We start from the raw sequence: 18,202 nt of genomic DNA, 5'->3' as shown, positions 1-18,202 counted from the left end.
TCACCCTGTGGTACCAGACTCTGCACCGACTGGGCTTTCTGGAGTCCGCCTGTGGGGCCGGCTGCAGCCACTCTCTTGAGGGACCAGCCACTGTCCGGGCTAAGACGGCGTCGCGGCAACAGCACAGGGTTTCCAGGGGAAGGCTCAGCCTCTGGGGGTGCTCCTGGAGGACTGGCACCACTGCCTCTCGGCTGCTCACCAGAAACCTGCAGCCCCTGGGCCAGTCTCGACGTCACTGCCAGGCTTGAGGAAGATGGGGATGGTTCCCTAGGGAGGAAATGTGGAAGAAGGCCCAGAGAAGGCTCAGAGCTGCTCCCTGAACAAGACAGTGCACTGAGGGGCGCTGGGAGAGAAGAGCGGGCACCAAATCAGCCAGGACAAAGCTGGAGGGCGCAGTGCTGTTGGGCAAGGAAGACTGAGCCTTGGAGAGGAGAGGGCTCAGGCTGCCCCGGGGCAGGATAGGCCCTACTGGGAGCACTGCAAGGTCAGGAAAGCTTGGGCTGTGTGGGAGAGTACCTGAGTGAGGGGCTCTGCACTTGCAACAGGAATCGTGAAGAGATGCTCCGAGACTCTGTCCGCTCTGGTACCCGGACTGGGCCCCCTGCCAGGGTGACAGAAACCACGACTTGCAGCCAGCTCTGGCTCCAGACTCTCCCTCCCCTGGAAGGCCACCCTGGGCATGGCCTGCCTTTGGACCCTCCCTCTCTGCTGGGCAAGGAGGAACGAAGGGAGGACTGCAATGACCAATCTCACCACACCTGGAGCAGCCCCGTTGGCCAGAGTCTCAAAGTGCTGCTTCAGAAACTGCTCCTGGTCTGGGGTATGGGGGCTGCCCTCCTGCACCTCATAGGGGCCAGTGCCCCCCTCATCTTCCTCTTCTTCCTCATCACCCTCGGCTGGCTCTTCAAGGTCTGAGGAAATGCCATCCACACTCAGGGGCTCCGTGCTCTCAGAGTCTGGATGTGGAGGAAGGGGAGAGAAGCATCACGCTGCACCCATCTGTCGCCGGAGCCTCCACTCCCACTGCGCTCCTGGCCCTCCCTGGGGATGCAGCCTCACCTTCATTGGGGTGCTCAGGGCTGGAAAGGCGGCTGCTGCTGAAGTCCACAGAGCACGCACTATCAGGGCTATGCTTCTCTGAGCCCCTGCCGTCTGCATACACTCTTCCCAGGGTCCCTCGGCTTGGTGCCTGCACCTGGAACTCACTGCCAGAGAGGCCAACAGGGGAAAGAAGAGGCGGTGAGCAGTGGTGAGCAGCAGCCCCATGGACTCCTGCCTTCCTCCTGCCCCATGAGCAGGACTGGAGATGAGGCAGGGGTGCAGTGGTGGGCAAGCCGAGTGCCTGGAGCCAGCCCCCCACCCAAGTACAGCACACTGGGAAGGAAAAGACGTAAGAGGGGGGTATGCATGGCCCCAGAAGTCTGTGGGACCCTTGCCTGGTATCCAGGGTGGGGCTGTCACCCGGCTCCGGGTAGACAATACCATCTTCTATGGGTGTAGGCTCCAGATCTTGGGCAAAGACCCCTTCCTCTTGGGACAACAATCTGATGATGTGGGGGCAGGAACAGGGTTGGGAAGCCTGAGGCCGGGGGAGCTTTTCATTCTGGAAACACACAGAGCGGCATCACTGGGGTTGCTGATGTGAGCAAGGGTCTTGAAGAGGAGGTGCAGGGGAGCAAGGATTCAGTGGACACCAACTCTGGGGGAGACTCCGACTCTGAGAACAGACACCAAAGAGCCAGGCTGGGTTCCAACCAGTGTTCTTGAGCCTTTGGAAGAACCACATTAGCACTCTGGGCTGCCAACCTCCAGCCACTACTTCATATCATGAGCCCTCCAGGGAACCCCACCCAGGACAAAGGTGACCCCTTGCTTTTCCACCCAAGGGGAAAAGTGATGCACAGCCTCACCAGCCCCCCCTGACTCTGCAGGTCAGGTTACCCATGCCCTACAGGGGCAGAGGACCCACTGCAGGATGAGTGCTCAGGCACTGCTGTCGGCCCAAGGCTGGCTGAGCCAGCCTGGAGATCTCGAGGCTGCTGGGAGAAAGTGGGCTCACCTTGCTCACGCTTGAGGTCACAGGGGCCTGGGAACTGTGCTTCCCAGGACCTGAAGGGGTCATGGCCGGAGAGTCCTGGTGAGGACCCCGAGGACCTGGGGCCAGTGTCTCCAGCTGCCTCAGGTCCAGCATAGAGCGAACACTCAGCTCCACGCCGGGCTGAGCCCAGCGCCCCCTTCTTCTGGGTCCTTGGTTGGTGGCAGGAGCTGGGTCCAGGAACTCCTCCGTCTCCTGTGCCTGGCATGGGGTGGGGGTGGGAGAGGAGTAACAGTAAGCCACACGATAGTGTCAGCAGACACTCATGCGCCACCTAGTGTGTGCCGGGCACTTTACATGTATGAGCTCATGTAATTCTCACAACCACCTTGGGAGGCAGGTACTGAAGGGAAAGTGAAGCATACAGGGCTTCGGGAACTGGTCCAAGTTCCACAGGCAGTCTGCCTGCAGGTACCAGCTCAGGCAGCCTGGCTCCAGAGTTCATGCTCTCAGCTTCACTCCGCGTGCTGTCCTAGAGGAACTTCCAGTCTCAGTCTTCACCAGTGTCATGGACACCTCCGACCTGGCAGTCTCTAAAAGGCCCCCGCTCCGAGGACAGCCCCGGGTCCATACACAGCACCAAGGACAAACCAAGAGTCCAGGCTTGAGGCCCAGGGCCTGGTCAGAAGGCGCCAGACCCCACACCACCTTCATCCCATGAAGCTGCTGCTGACAGTGAAAGGCGCTGATGCTTAAAATCCTGACGTGGAACAACGGAGGGCTGAGCTGCCTCTGAAAGCCTCTCTCCTCCTCCTGGTCACCCGAAGTCACTGTTCAGTTACTGGTCCTCTAAAGGCCTTTGCCCCCTAACTATTCTGGAAGTTCTGAGCTTACCTCCTAACCTTCTTTAGTACTTAAGTTTCTCCAGATTTCATTCTTTGGCCCTTTGACTTTCTTGAAATTTCCTTCTAACTGTTCAGCTCTGACCCTTTTCTACTCCCCACCTCCACCGGTTCTTTGCTCACATTTGCTCCCAGGGCCCCAGGTGGCTGAACAAGTGGAGTGCTCCCCCTAGAGTGGCTGACCCTGGTAGGCCATCTCCCCTGGCCTCACCTGGAACCACCCCCGGGGCTTCCTTGAACACAGGGGGCGGGCACCTGGGCAGATCCTATGCCCAGATGCCTCGCCAGGTGTAGAGAGCCCTGCTTCCACCATCCTGCACCCCTTAAAACCTTGGAAGAACATTTTAACAATGGTGACTCACCCGACTCATCTCCCAGTGGGACAGGCTTCGGGGCAGGGCTGGGCTGGGCACTGAGGCTGGACAGAGACAGGCAGTCAGAGAGCACGTCTCCCGCCCACTCACTCGGAAGCGCCAGCCCCTACCCGCCCACACCCTTCAAAGCCTCAACCCCCTGCTCTCACCCCTCAGTCCCCCTGAGGATGCATCCAGTCCCCACCCAGCCGGTCCCTGTCTGGCCCACCACAGGCTCGCACAGACCTGGCTCTTTCGTGGCACCCCTGGCAAGGACGGGCAGTGCTGGGAGCTCCTCCTCCTCCGTGCCCTCGTCTTCTCCCTCCTTGTCGCTGTCTGAGGAGAGAGCTGGTCCGGGAGACAGCATCGAGGGGGCCTCGTGCCTGCATCCAAGACAAGCAAGGTGACGGGGAGAGGAGACTCAGTGGGTGGAGAGGTCAGCGGGGTGGCTCTTCGAGTAAGGAACAGGTATGGGGAGACACAGAGCTGCTGAACGGCAGGTCCATGGCGAGGAGGAGGAGCAGCCTGGAGGCCCACCCACCGGCATCCACACCCACACTCTGATCTCACCGGTTGGGTCCAGCGGCCCTCTGGGGAGAGGACGATCCTTGCTGCTTGCCCCCACGCTGGCGCTGGCGCAGCTCGGCCAGACGCTGCCTCATGCTGATGGTCATCTCCGAGCTCAGGCGCCACACAAATATGCAGCTAGGGTGGAGCCACAGAGCGGGGTGAGGGGCGGGGGGACTGCGGGGGGCAGCACCTCCCCGGGTTGGCAAGGAGACCAGAGCCACCCTCCAGTGCCGGGCCCGTCCAGCCCTACTTCCCAAGACATCACTGATGGGGACAGAGGGGACTGACACAGGAAGAATCCCAGGGAAGCTGGCTTCTGCTCACCTGTCCCCTGATACAGAGATGAGATGTTTGCAGTCATTACTAAACTTCATGCCAGTGACAATCTCTGTGAAGAACAAATATGGTCGATGAGCCCCCAGCCCAAAGTCCCAGCCAGATGTCTTCTCAACAGTGGAGGTCGGGGGTTGGCTGGAGGGGAGGGACAGACAGCTCTGCTGGGACCCAGAAAAGGCTAGGGAGAAACGCGAAGGTTCCAGGGGGAGAGAAGCAGGGCTACACTCACCTGAGTGGCCAAACATGGTAGCCACGCACTCGCCTGAGGAAAAGTCAAAAATGGAGAGGTTCTTGTCGGAGCAGCTGGTAGCGATGTAGATCCCTGAGGGGTCCGTCTGCACCTGAGGAATGGACACACCGCTGGATAGGGCCAGGAAGCCCCGGGCCCTCTCCACCCAGCACCCTCTGTGGCCCCATTCTCTGGCCCGGCACCCATCCCACTGAGCCCTCACCTTAATCAGAGTGCCGTCCTCACCCTGCGACCCTTTAAACAGCTTCTTCTGCTTCCCACTGCTGATGTTAAAGATCCTGTGAAGACACACATTCATCACATGAGCGGGAACTCATGGTCGCTTGGTGGGCAGCACAGCCAGCGTTCACCCCCAGCTCTGTTCCCTCTGGAAGCCACTCCCAAGGCCAACACCAAGGGCCACCACCTCTTAGGTGAGGCAAAGTCCTCATTCTGTGGCCTCAAGGGGTACAAAGTCCTAGACAAGAAGATAGACACCCGTGAGCTGACCCCCTCGGGCCTGAGAAAGGGATGCCCACCGAATATTCCGGTCCTGGCAGCCGATGGCTGTGTACTTCCAGCTGGGCTCCACGTCCATGTCGTAGAGGGTCGTCTTCCGCACCACGTGGTGTGTCCGCGTAAACTGCACTCCATCTCCAGACTGCAGCGGTGGAAAGCCCACGCCCAGATGCCTCACCAGGCCCCAGGAGCCTTGCTTTTGCTTCCCCTCACCTCTTGTGACCTCAGGGAGGGGAATGGTAGTGACCCCACCCCTCTTCCCCAAACCCACTGCCCCATTCAGGGACGCCTGGTCACCTCACCTTCTGCGCAGTGCGGAAGTAGATGCTCTTGTCTGCTCCACAGCTGATCATGCGGACTTGCCCATCGCTGGCTGTAGAGGAAGGGGGCTGAGCTGTTCCCACTGCTCTCACCACGACGGGTCCAGTCTGCCCTCTGCCTCCCTCAACACTTTCCCTCTGTGAGCTACTCAACACGGCTGGGACCACCCATTAAATCAGGATGAAGTGAAAAGTGAAAGTGTTATTCCTTCAGTCCTGTCTGACTCTTTTTGACTCCGTGGACTGTAGCCCACCAGGCGCCTCTGTCCATAGGATTCTTTAGGCAAGAATACTGGAGTAGGTTGCCATTCCCTTCTCCAGGGGATCTTCCTGACCCAGGGATGAAACCTGGGTCCCTGCATTGCAAGCAGATTCTTTACCGTTTGAGTCCCAGAGAAGATCTAAATCAGGATGCTTCTCTTCAAATCCAGGCCCTCCTTTCTCCCCATCCTCATCAAGCCTGGTTGATAAGTATCCCCCATACTAAGAGTCCATATTTCATCTGTTTTCCCATCTAGTCCCAAGCCAGCCAGCTGGCAGGGAGTCCTACACTCCCCGCGACTGGCACACCCTTCTCATGGAGGCAGAACACAGGGGGCAGGGGGTGTCAGTCGTAGGTGGCAGAATGTATCCCAATTGCCCTGCCACTACCTGCAAACTTCACAGCAGTGATGGAGGATGAATGCTCGTCCAGTGTCTGCTGTAGGCTGTACTCCCGTCCAGCATCCAACACGTGGATCAGCCGGTCCCGGCTTGCTGATGCTAGGAGCTTCAGACCTGTGGGTTGGAAAAACTTCATCAGCCCATGTGTGCCTAGAGCAGGCCCCTATCTGGGCCCAGCTAACAAGAACTGAGCCCCATATCCCTAAGCCAAGGCAACCATGGAGAAGAGGCAGAGCTGCCCTCCTCTAAATCTGCAAAGACACCAAATGATTCAAAGGATTTTCAGTCCCACATCCAACAACCAGGATTGATGTAAGCGGCACTAGCGGGACTAGAGGAGCCCTAAGCCTCTGGCATGGGTACCAGACATCCTCTTCACCTGTGTCCGGCTTAGAGTACTCCAGGCACAGGATTTCCGAGTCATGGGCCTCCACCTTCAGCATCTCATTCAGGGACTGCAGTTCGTGCACCCTGAAGAGATAAGGAGAGGCGGGAGGAGGTCACTGCCGGGCTGCAGGAAGACAGACTCACTCTGCTTTCTCTGTTACATCCTCTCTCCTGACCTTTTTTAAAATTTATTTTTGAACTTTCAGGTTAGAGAAAAGTTGAAATAAGTACAGAGAGCTTCCATATTCCCCTTACTCAGCTTTCCCTAATGTAATCGTCTTACGTAACAACAGTCCACTTACCAGAACAAGGAAGCTTACATCAGTACAATACCAGGGCCTAAAGGCTCTACTTGAATTCCACCAGTTTTCCCACAATGTCCTCTTTTCTGGATCTAGGATCCTATCCAGAGTCCAACTGCACTGAGTTATTATTTCTCCTGCGTGTCCTGTCTGTAACAATTCTTCCGTCTTTGCTTCCCTTTCGTAATCCTGACACTTGGGAAGAGTACTGATTAGTGCAGGTGCTCGGTCACATGTACCTCAATTTGAGTTAGTCTGATGTTTTCTCATGATGGGACCGAGTTTCTGCAATTTTGGCAAGAATACCACAGAAAAACTGCGATGTCCTTTTGTAGAGCATTGTATTATGGGGTTTATGATGTTGATATGAGAATGTAAGCCTGATTACTTGATTAGAATGGTTTCTGCTGGTTTTTTTTACTATAATTATCTTTCCCTTGTATATGAATATCTTTTTCCCAATCTTTTTGAGCCAAGATTTTCAAAAGCTCTGTCCTTGGGGACCTAACTCCCCCCAACCCACACCACCAGAGGCAGGTGGTACCCATGCCAGAGCTGGCTTTACCTGAGTGTGCCCACACGGTCCCCTGAAGCGAGATGCTGTCCATTGGGGCTGATACACACAGAACGAATGCCCACGCGGGGATCCATCAGGGACCCATCAGCTTTGTCTCCCCCGGGCAGCTCAGTGTCCAGCAGGGCCTGAGTGTTCCCATCCACATAGATGATCTTAATGAGGTCCTGGAGGAGCAGGTCAGGAGAAGTGGGTAAGACAGGTCTGATCAGTACAGGGGAGAGGAGAGGAATGCTGGACAAGACAAAGCCATGACTTGCAGGGGAAGGCCACATAAGAACTCGGAGATCAAGTCTGGGGACCCAGTTCCTGAGAAGGCAAGGGAACACAGGTGCTCAGCATGGAGGGGCCCAGGCTCACATTGCTGAGGATGTTCCGGTGCAGCGTGGAGCCATGCACCCCGGAGCTCTCTGTGTTCCACAGGCGGATAGTGTTGTCGGAGGAACAGGTGATAAAGGAACTGGGGGGTAGGCAGGCCTGGTTACTGTCCTTCACTTCGGGGTAGACCTGAAGGGGCAGAGGGTAGAAAGTCAGAGCTCCAGGTAGGCAGCAGTTGCCTGCCAGCCCACGGAGACAGAAGGGAACGAGACTAAGGAGCTGTTGTTGGCCAAGGCTTAGCCCAGAGTCTGTCACATGATAAGCAAACTGCAACTATTAGATATTCTTCAGATCGCTGAGGGAAAGCACATTCACCAAAGACAAGGTACTCTGCTATGCTTACTATGAAATACTCCACTCACAGTTTTTCACTTAATTCTTAAAACAATTAGATGAATTAGGTACATCATTTTACCACTGAGAAAACAAAACTCAGGTAAGTTCAGTAACTTGTTCAAGATCATCCAGCCCAGGACAAGGCAGAGCTAAGGATGGACAGGGGCCCATTGGAAGAAGCCTGAGACATTTAAGTACTAAAATTCAGGATCGGTCCCCAGGACCCATCTGGGGGTACGTGGATACACAGGGCTGCTGCTGAAGAAAGGAGGAGGGAGCAGGAACACAGTGTTCTACTTGGGGATCCTCACTCTCCATCCCCACAATGTGTCCGAGCCAGGCCACCTACCTCCACACTCCAGACGCAGGAGGAATGATACAGAGCCGAATACACCTTGCCCACTTTCTTGGGGTCCCTCACATCCCAAACATAAATGCTGTGGTCATTGTACACACAGGACAGCCACTGATTAGTAGGATCGAAGGTCAAGGCGATGGTGTCTGGATATCTGGCATTGGCCGCTCCAGAGAAGAGGCGACTGTGGGGAAGAAGACAGTGCAAAGCGGTGAGTGAGGAGCTATGGAAATGAGGGAATGAAAACAGAAGCCAAGCCACAGAGGAAGGAGCAGAGCACGGGAGCCCTCTTCAGACCCACAGGTTTGGAAGCAGCTGCTTGAGAGGAAAGCGCTGCTCTGACAGCTCTCAGCTGGGAGCCGCCCCTGCTGCCAGACCAGCATGCTCTCCTGACAAGCACGGACCAGGGCTCAGAACACCAACAGCAGACGAGGTGACTGCGGCCACGATGGAGTGAAACAAAAACAAGCCCCTCTGCAGTGGTTCCAAGACAGATAAAAACAAGATTACTGTCCCAGCCACAGAGAAGACCGATCATCACCGTTTCCCATCTTTCAGGACTGACTGCTATTCCTTTACCTATCAGTTACAGCTTTAGCTCCACACCTTTCCTACTACCTTTCAGATAGAAGTTATTAAATGTCCAATAGTGGAATTGCCCCCCACTTCCTCACAGCATCCAACCAAAGCAAAACTTCAGTCCCTGGAACCAGTCCTAAAATCATTGAATGCAAACCCAAATCTGACACTGCTGCTGCTGCTGCTAAGTTGCTCAGTCCTGTCCGACTCTGTGCAACCCCAGAGACGGCAGCCCACCAGGCTCCCCATCCCTGGGATTCTCCAGGCAAGAACACTGGAGTGGGTTGCCATTTCCTTCTCCAATGCATGAAAGTGAAAAGTGAAAGTGAAGTCGCTCAGTTGTGTCCGACTCTTAGCAACCCCATGGACTGCAGCCTACCAGGCTCCCCCATCCCTGGGATTTTCCAGGCAAGAGTACTGGAGTGGGTCGCCATTGCCTTCTCCGAATCTGACACTAAGCGACCCCTAACGCCTGCACAGAGATACTCCATGTTCCCCCACGGTGTTCCATGTACCCTTAAAGCCAAATCTGTGTTTCTGCAGAGACGTTCATGTAATCTTTGGGGTGCTGATACCTTCACCTTGAAGCAGAGGGAGGGAAGGCTGGGTGCGGAGTCAAGCTCTGAAATGGAGGCAGGGGTCCCGCACAGCTCACCTGGCCTCTGTGACACTGGCGATGTCTGTCCCCAGGGCGTGGGGCCGGGGAAGGGTGCTGAGGAAGTGCAGGTTGGAGGGGTTGAAGAGGCGCACGGTGCCATCAGCGCAGCCACAGAAGATGTAGTCCTGGCTCACGGAGATGCAGTGGGCCACGGTGGTCTGCAGGCAGAGGGGCTTGGATCAGCATGGGCCACCCCCTCAACCCCTCCTCAACAGTCACCTGCCTAGAGGAGACACCCACCAAGGCAGGAGCGAGGGGAAAGCAGCCCAGCTGCACAGGCCTGAGCCCCTCAGCTGTTACCTAGAGACACCCACCCTCCAGCAGCAGGTGGCCAGAGGGCCCACAGCCATGTGCCGACCAGGGATGGGAGCCCAGGAGCCTTGGAAGGCACCAGAGGTTTTGGCCAAGGGGACAAAACAGGAAAAGCCCAGCAAAGAGAAAGGAACAGCATGAGAAAGAGGGCAAGAGTCTAGCACCACTTACTGTGAAGCTGTCTGTGTTCTGAGAAGAGGAAAGCAGGGGAAAGAAAGACAGGAAGAGAGCAGAGAGGAGGCAGTTACACTCATCTGCGTGGGCTGGAACCCGGCCAAGCACGGGCTTCAAGCTTCCTCCTCCTGGGGGACCCTCCCGCCCGCAGACCCCGCCCCTGGGGCGGAGCCATGGGCACCAGCTCTGCCCTGGGCGGAGACCGGGCAGCCCCCAGCCAGCTGGACAAGGTACTTACTCTCAGCTCCACCCACTTGTCCAGAAGCCTCCGGTCACTGAACTCGCACAGCAGCCCTGAGGACGTGATGCAGAAGGTGCTATCTGCCTTCTTCCCTCTGCCACAGGCCACGTCAGTGAACAGGTTGTTCCGCAGCTCCCCCAGCAGCCCCGAGCGGCCCAGCAGGGGCACAGTGGCATTAACCTGTGGAGACACACTGCTGCTGCCCACCCATCCGCCCTTCAGCCGCCCCAGAGACTCGGCCTGGGGAGAGGGAGCCAAGAGACACAGCAAGCCCCCCCCACCCCTGCCCTTTGAGACTGTCCCTAGGCGCAGGCAGCACCTGATTCATCCAGAACTTCTGGGTGGCTGGTGAGCGAGCAGAGAGGGGGCCCAAGGGAGCAGTGTCTCCTGGGGTGGGTGAGCAGACCCTGGCCCTGGAGGCTATTTCCAGCCTCAGCACCTCACCTTTGAGGTCTTGCTGTCATCAAGGTACCAGAATTTGATATGCCGGTTACCGGCAGTAACAAAGTAGCTGCAATCTTCAGAGAAGGACACCGCGGTGACCCGACTGGACACCTTATTAGAGGCTACCACGATGTTTTTCTGGAGAGAAAGTCAATGGAAGAATCAAAGTTCTGCCTCTTGGAGTGAAGAATAAAGAGGCTCAGAAGATGGAGGAGGATAAGATAGGATTTGCACTTTAAAATGTTTCTCTCCAGGATTTGGACTTCCTTGGTGGCTCATGTGGTTAAGAATCTGCCTGCCATGCAGAAGACCCAGATTCAATCCCTGAGTCAGGAAGTTTCCCTGGAGAATGGAATGGCAACCCACTCCAGCATTCTTGCCTGGAGAATTCCATGGACAGAGGAGCCTGGCAGGCTACAGTCCATAGGGTCGCAAAAAGTCGGACACAACTGGGCAACTAACACTTCCTTTCACTTTCCAGGATTTACTGGTCAGAAAAAGAGGGGAGGAAGGAGAATCCTTTTCCAGAGGAGCTGAAGACATTCATTTCCTCTGGAGGTCCTCGGAGGCACAAAGCTAGCCTCTTTCTACCAACACACTTGGCTATACAGTTCCTCTTTTCTGCTTCAGGTCATTTTCTAGAATGTAACTGAGCAGCAGAGTGGAATGAAGGGACTCAGGTCAATAGCTTCCTGACTCCTCAACTGACCCTTGGACCCCCCTGAGGGTGCCAGGCCAGCCCAGCCAGGGCCACTCACCTTCCAGGCCCAGACATTGACGATCATGTCATGCTGGTAGCCCACAGAGACGATGTACTTGGCGCTCGGGGAGAAGGCCACACAAGCCACACCATACTTGTGCTCCTGCAGCTCAGCCACCTGGCTGTGCTCTGCCACATCCCAAACGCGCACGGCAGGCATGTGCCCACTCTGCAGGGAGGCAGGAACAGGCAATGAGGGCCAGAGGCACAGCCTCCCTAGCCTTTCAGGGTTGGGGCCCTACCTCTCCAGTGACTGGGCACAGTCTCTCTAAGGATCCCCTGGCCAAGGGCAGAGTGCTACACAGGCGAAGGTATAGAGGAAACATGATAAATATCTCAGGATTACAACCATTATCAGAAAATGCTCCCAGACTCAGTTCAGTATCTCCCGGTAAGGGTCTGCACCTCTGTATTTGTTCAAAGTTCCTAGAGTGATTCTGATAGGCAGTCAGGGTTGAGGACCACTACCACCCACGCCTATTTCTGCCCCTACTGCCTCCCTGTGAGAGACTGAGAGGGACAGGTGTCCCGCATGTGCCCAGCAGGGGGCCCCCTGGCATAAGGAATATCTTAAGGCAGAGGTTTTCAGTGTGCTTCCTAAACCAGCAGAATCAGTGAGATCTGAGAACTTGTTAGAAATGCAAAATCTGGGGTCCCTTCCCAGGCCCACAGAACCAGAAACTCCAGGAGCAGATCCAGCAATGTGCACTTTAACAAGCACTCAGTTGACTGTGATGCCCACTAAGGCTTCAAAAACCACTGTTTCAAGGTACAACCAAAACTGGGATTTGACACCGGTTCAGGAAGCCAGAGTGGCAGTAGCCCTAACCATGCCCAGGACTGAAGTTCTCTGCTGCGGCCAGGGCACCTGCCCTCTTCAGAGCTCTGCAGCCCCTCCTCACTCACCTCTCCAGTGACCAAGTACTTGCCATCAGGAGAGAAGGCAAGGGCAGTGATGGTTTTCCTGCAAGAAATGAGGTGGGCTCAAAGGAGCACTGGCAGCCCGGTCTAAGCCTGGCTCCTGCACAGTCCCCTCGAGAGCCAAGACCAGCAGACAACCAGCGGTACAGGTGGCATTTCCCTGGCTGGCCCGGGGGCCCAGCCATATCCCCATCCCCAGCGCCACAGAGACCCCAGACTGCGCCTTCTCACAGCTCCCAGGAGATGCTCCCCGAGGGCCCAGACCCATTTACCTGGAGCTGTTGAGGATGTGGTGCTGTTTGTGTTTCCGGGGATTGAACAGCACGACCACACACCTGGGAAGATGAGGAAGGCAACCCGACTTCAGCACCAAACCACGGCGCCCCCAGGAGCTCCAGTCCCCCAGGCCAAGGAGCTGGGGCGACCGGCTCAGAGGGGCATCACTAGCCACAGAGGGCAACTGACTGCTTTCTCCTGGAAACTTGTTCTTCCTGCTTCCTTTCCCACCCACAAGGACCCACTTCCCAGCCTCATGAGGTGGAAGGGCTCCCTGCAAGATGGCTCACCACGTGCCCCAGCACCAGCGCCATCTCTGCCACAGGGCAGCAGGGACCGAGGCCCTCCCAGAGCCTCACCAGCCCACGAAGGGGAGCGGAAGGAGAGAACTCACGCGATTTGGGCAAAGCAGGCTGCAGATGCACACAGAGCCAGTGTGGCTTGGAGTCACACGTGTGTCAAGTATTCGTGCTCCAAGGAGTGAGGCCTCTCACATGTGTGTCCACGTGTATACCTGGCAAGAGCCAACCCCACCCCTGCCCCGGCACACACACCCCCGCTATGCATCAGGTGATGCAGCGGGTGGGAGGCAGGGACCAGAACTGCCAGGAGGGTCAATAAGACTAGAGGGAGGGGCAGAGACAGCCTGGGAGGGCCTGGGAAGCCCACCCCTGAGGATGCCTGGCCCCAAGGAGCCTGAGAAGGACCCTCCAGACTGCCAGAAGACAATGGAAGAAGGCTGGGAGCACCCTCTCCAGCCAGAGGGCAAGGTTGGATGGGACTGGGCTCTGACTGACTTTCCAGGTAGCAGGAGTTGGGAGCAAGAAGCAGAAAGCTATAGCCAGCGATGTACTCCCTTAGGCTCTCGGCTGTCGGCAGGCTGGGCCTCACTGCCCTTCTGCTCATGGCTGCATCAGAACTGTGACTAGCTACCGGAGCAGGTGTGGAGCCTGCTGCCCCAGGTGAGGGAAGGGGAGAGAAGGTTCAGACACAGCCTTGATTAGTGGGAAAACACTGCAGCCCCCATACCTAAAACCCACCACTCGCTAGGAACTCGAAACCAAAGTGAGTACAAGTTGCTAGTGACGGCTCAGCATCTCAAGGTCAATAAACAACTTTAATATACAAATTCCACAGGTAATTTCTGGGGACACTGGGATCTCTGAAGGACACCTGCTATGCCCAGAACTGCCAGGCTGACTGACAGCCTTGGAATTCCTGAGTCACAACATCTTTTCCTCTAACTCCTGTCCCCAAATCCCTTCTCAATGCTCTTTCTTCTCCCTCCATCTCCTAATCTTTGCTTCTTTTTCCTCATTACTTTCTCCTCTCTTTATACCAACTTTCAGTCTTCCAATTCCCTTCTAGAATACCATGTCAGGAGGGTTTTTTAAAATGTAACCAAAATCATGGTTACATGCTTCTGTTAGGGGCAATCCAGGATGCAGGGGGTCTAATTCCTCCCAAACAGGTAAGATTCATAGAACCTTAGAGCCAGAAGGAAGGATGGAAGGAATTTAATGCACTGTGCTGGGTATCTTTAAAGATCATCTGGTCCAACTCTCCAAGTCTTGAAGTGAGGGAACTCGGCTCCGACAGACAGCAGGTCTTGCAGTGTCCTGTGCTCTCCACATCAAACACTGTGTCTGTTTGATCTGACTGTGTCAGCCCTGCTGAGCATCCCTGGGGAGCTTCTAAGACACAAGCCCTTAAATAAGGGCTGTGTGAAGGCTCTGGGTGGTGTGGCCCCTGCCCCATTTCACCCTCGCCCTTTTGCTGGCTGTGGTCCTCCCACTCCACGCCTCTGCTAGAGCCCCTGCCTGGTCTAGAGCATTCTCCCTCCTTTTCCCAGCTGGTTAACACTTAACCTCCTTCACATCTCAGGTAAGATGGCCTCAGTACATGCTCTCACAACACAGTTGTACTAGTCTTTTGTGACGTTTATCACAACTCAATTTAACATTTTTTTTAATATTTTAAAATGTATTTTATTGAAGTACAGTTGATTTACAATGTTGCGTTAATTTCTGCTGGACAGCACAGTGATTCAGTTTCATATATGTATACACATTCTTCTTCACATTCTCTCCCATTTTAGTTTATCTCAGCATGTCGAGTCCAGCTGTCTGTGCCTACAGCAGGGCACTGATTACACACTCCTCCACCACTAGCCTGTGTCTTTCACGAGCGTGGGAACTGTGCCTGGGTTTGCTCGCTGCTCTCCTGTGTCTGTTAGGTTTAGTTGTTCAAAACCATTTACTGAATGGATGAATGCTCCCCTGGCTTGGTCAACTGGGGTATCCGTAGGCCAGACTCTCCTCCCTAGCATGCCCACCTGTCTCCTATGGGAGGAGACACCGAAGATCTCTGGATCCTTGGAGCAGGGAGGGGCAGTGCAGACAGGATAGGCTCTGGAGTCAGACACCAGGGTTGGAGTCCTTGTTCTGTTATGAAAAGCTTTGTGCCCCTGGGTAAGTCACAAACTACTTCATTATTTGTTTAAAAGGAGCCTCTAAGATCAAGCTGTCAGGACTTCTGTATAGGATCAAATAATTTTTTGGACACAAAGAGGGACCAAACAAATGGCAGATCTTACTATTCCTCCTCCTGGAGCACAGACAAGAAGCCAAAAGAGACTCCAGGCAGTGGGGAATGAGGTGCCCAGGGGCTGTGTGTCAGGTATCTCCCTCCGAAAACCGGGGGTGAGTCCTGTTAGGATCTGAGTAATGGTAAAAACTTTAAAGGAAGCTTTATTTATTTCTGGGAAGGCAGCCAAGGGAAGAGAACTGGGTTAAGCTTGGGGAAAGAAAGTATCTACATCTTCATCCATTTAGGAGACGATAACCTTGGAAAGTAGCAAGGAAGGGACGTGGTCGGGGGGGATGCTGAGGGAGACACTCTCCCCAGGCTCTAGGACAGCAGCACAGAAAGAGAAGGGAGGCGAAACCACCTGGCTAAGTTAGCAAGCACCATGCGAGGGCTGCAGTGAACTCTCAACATGATGGCTTTCCACCTCCTTCAGTAACTGGTCTGCTCTTCACACTGTGGGCCCAATAATAAGAGTTGCCATTCATCTAGCAGGTTCTGTATAGCAGGCACTCTGCTAAGCACCTGAGAGATCTGGTCTTAGCTATCCTCACAACAAGTTTTGTGGCTGGTACAATTATCCCCATTTCAAGGTGGAGAAACGAGTCCAGAGGCCTTTTCAAGGCATTCCAGCAAAAGCAAAACAGAGTCAGGATTCTAGGAGCTGTGCTCTAAGGAAAGCAGAGTGGAGTAAGTGAGAGAAAGAAGAGAAAACTGCAATTGAAGAGGCGAGACAAGCACAGAAAGCACACCGACCTAATGCACAAGGTGCCAGGGCAGAAGCTTCTGAGAAGAGGGAGAGGAGACTGGGGCGCTTGGAGGGAAAAGGGATTCTGGCTACAGAATTCTGGGAAATCATAACGGGCACAGAAAATTAGAGCAGTTATAGTTCAAAGTTGATAGGTCTAAATATTTAGATTTTAATATTTTATTCAATGTATGAAAAAGCATACCCCCCACCCCCCACCCCAGGCCTGACACCATCAGCAAAGCCCAGTAAGTTTTCGGGAAAGCTGACATTTTCTAAGGCTAAGGAGGGCTCCACGGGCTTGTCCTCTCTGGTGACGGCTTCCAGTCTGAATGGCTCTGGGTTACCTAGCTTTCAGATCAGCTCCAGATAAATCACGGCAGAGGGCTTCAGCCGAGAGCAGATCTGACTGGAATTAGATCAATATAGATTCTGACACATTCCACATTCAGAAAAAGCAGGTGATGCAGGCAGCTTCAAACCCAAAGCAGCATGGTAACCTTTCAAGGGCAGTGCATTAGACGGCTTAACACACTCTCCAGTCACTGCACGCAAGCTTTGAGCCCTGCTGGACCGTAGCGTCTTTTGTTTCCTTCTTCCCCAGGTTTGACTCCATGGTGGTGGGAAGTGGGAGAGCAGCGTGTGTGCATAAACAGACAATGTGGACAGAGGATGACAAGCTATGAGGCAACCTTTCCCTTCTCTAACACCTCCCAACCTCCCAGCACAGCCGGGAAAACTCTGAGTGGCATGGAAGAGTTAAGCCAAGGAGGGAAACACACAGAGATTGGCCCTTAAGCTGAAATTTTTACTTCTAATTATTCAAATTTGGGAACCTTCCAACAAAGAGAAAGAGCAGGAAAGAGACCAGCCCACAGCCACAGCTCCACTTGTGAGGACGATAATGCAGATGGTGGAGGGAAGGCACGACTTGGCAAAGACCTCCAAGTTTCCCTGTGCCCACCTTGCTGAGGTCCTCCCAACAGAAGAGACCTCAAGAACACTGATGTGAGAGCCTCCTCAGTCTTCTCTGACCTTTGAACAAGTTTCCCAGTCTGCTAGGACTGAGGTGGGCAGGGTGCCATTTGCACCAACCTTTGGCCTTTGGCCTCCACATCCCTTGACCCTGGCCAGCACAGCAGGCAGCCATCGGCACGTGCCCGAGCAGCAGTGCTGGCTGCTATCCTCCATCTGACAGGGCTGGGCTGGCCCAACCGGCCGGGTCCCATGGTTCAGAACCCCAGGGTGCAGGTGCAAGAAGACTGCTCCCTCTCAGGGAGGCGGCGAGGCCTCAGTCCCTCTGGGCCTCAGGCCAGGAGTCACGTGGTAGAGCACCCCATACCAGGTGCTGGGCCTGCTGCCCAGGGACTTCTCTGAACCAGGAAGGGTCAAGCCCTCGACTGGCCCCCTCCCCAGACAAGTCCAGGCCTGCTGCCGTCACCAAGAGCCCAGCATTCCCACAGGATCCGCCTCCTACGACTCTCCATCCTCCAGAACCCTGGGATGAGCAAGGAATGCAGAAGAGGCACACGCAAGGAGAACACAGAAGGTCTGAGCTGTGGCCCTGCACCTAAAATTTCCTCTTTAAGACCAAGTAAAATCAGAAGGGGACTCACAGAGGCACACCAAAGGTCCTCAAGCCTTGCTCACACATCACCCTGTGTGCCTTTTGAACACTATAACTCCACAACCCGACATCCCCTATTCCCTCTCACTGCCTATTGCTTATACTTTTTCCAAAGCACACATCAGCTTGTAATATTCCATATAGTTTTCTTTTGGGGAGGCAATAGGATCTATCTTCATCACTAGACTGCCAGCTGACAGTAATACCTGTTTACTTTGTTTACTGTTAAATCCCAAAGGCCTAGAAAATTAACACTCCATAAATATTTGTGAATAAATCTTTAAGTCATTAGCTACTAGATCTCAAAGCCCTAACTCCCAAAGAACCTCCTGAGTAGCAGACACCCCGGGCAGGTCCACAGTTCTCCCCGACCTTAGGCTTCTAGGACTCACTGATGCTGGAAGGCAGTGTGATGATGGAAAGAATAGGAAAACTGGGGTCAGGCAGACCTGTCTGCTAACATACTGTGTGATCTTGGGCAAAGTTCTTCACTTCTCTGAACCTCAGTTTCCTCATCTATCAGACAAGAATAATAATATCTATGTCTCAGGATTGTTGTGAGAACTGAAGAAAAGAATATGCATAATAACCAGCAGGGCGCTCCTAGCCATCTTCTT

The 18,202-nt window shown here is 54.6% G+C and overlaps 1 protein-coding gene across 6 annotated transcripts in view; it reads right to left on the bottom strand.

Moving 5' to 3' along the window:
* The window catches only part of MAPKBP1 (mitogen-activated protein kinase binding protein 1), a 51,295-nt gene that overhangs the window by 4,459 nt on the left and 28,634 nt on the right, over positions 1-18,202 (bottom strand). For 3 of the 6 annotated variants that reach the window (XM_042253014.2, XM_060419108.1, XM_027971699.2), the window contains 26 exons: positions 12,621-12,683; positions 12,334-12,391; positions 11,426-11,596; positions 10,668-10,805; positions 10,221-10,403; positions 9,980-9,997; positions 9,494-9,654; positions 8,254-8,443; positions 7,551-7,697; positions 7,182-7,357; positions 6,307-6,398; positions 5,916-6,041; positions 5,247-5,317; positions 4,965-5,086; positions 4,649-4,724; positions 4,426-4,537; positions 4,185-4,248; positions 3,861-3,995; positions 3,537-3,673; positions 3,300-3,355; positions 2,060-2,296; positions 1,437-1,603; positions 1,060-1,205; positions 759-956; positions 517-601; positions 5-267 (listed from right to left, as the gene is read on the bottom strand). In XM_042253014.2, coding sequence (XP_042108948.1) covers positions 5-267; positions 517-601; positions 759-956; positions 1,060-1,205; positions 1,437-1,603; positions 2,060-2,296; positions 3,300-3,355; positions 3,537-3,673; positions 3,861-3,995; positions 4,185-4,248; positions 4,426-4,537; positions 4,649-4,724; positions 4,965-5,086; positions 5,247-5,317; positions 5,916-6,041; positions 6,307-6,398; positions 7,182-7,357; positions 7,551-7,697; positions 8,254-8,443; positions 9,494-9,654; positions 9,980-9,997; positions 10,221-10,403; positions 10,668-10,805; positions 11,426-11,596; positions 12,334-12,391; positions 12,621-12,683 — 3,392 coding nt within the window. The remainder of the gene's footprint in view (positions 1-4; positions 268-516; positions 602-758; positions 957-1,059; positions 1,206-1,436; positions 1,604-2,059; positions 2,297-3,299; positions 3,356-3,536; positions 3,674-3,860; positions 3,996-4,184; positions 4,249-4,425; positions 4,538-4,648; positions 4,725-4,964; positions 5,087-5,246; positions 5,318-5,915; positions 6,042-6,306; positions 6,399-7,181; positions 7,358-7,550; positions 7,698-8,253; positions 8,444-9,493; positions 9,655-9,979; positions 9,998-10,220; positions 10,404-10,667; positions 10,806-11,425; positions 11,597-12,333; positions 12,392-12,620; positions 12,684-18,202) is intronic. The other 3 variants (XM_027971700.2, XM_060419110.1, XM_027971701.2) reach the window with 2 other exon arrangements.

Source organism: Ovis aries, chromosome 7, assembly GCF_016772045.2.
Source record: "Ovis aries strain OAR_USU_Benz2616 breed Rambouillet chromosome 7, ARS-UI_Ramb_v3.0, whole genome shotgun sequence".
NCBI lineage: Eukaryota > Metazoa > Chordata > Mammalia > Artiodactyla > Bovidae > Ovis > Ovis aries.
The sequence above is the reverse complement of the archived record's forward strand: the minus strand, read 5'-3'. Positions and strand labels throughout refer to the sequence as shown.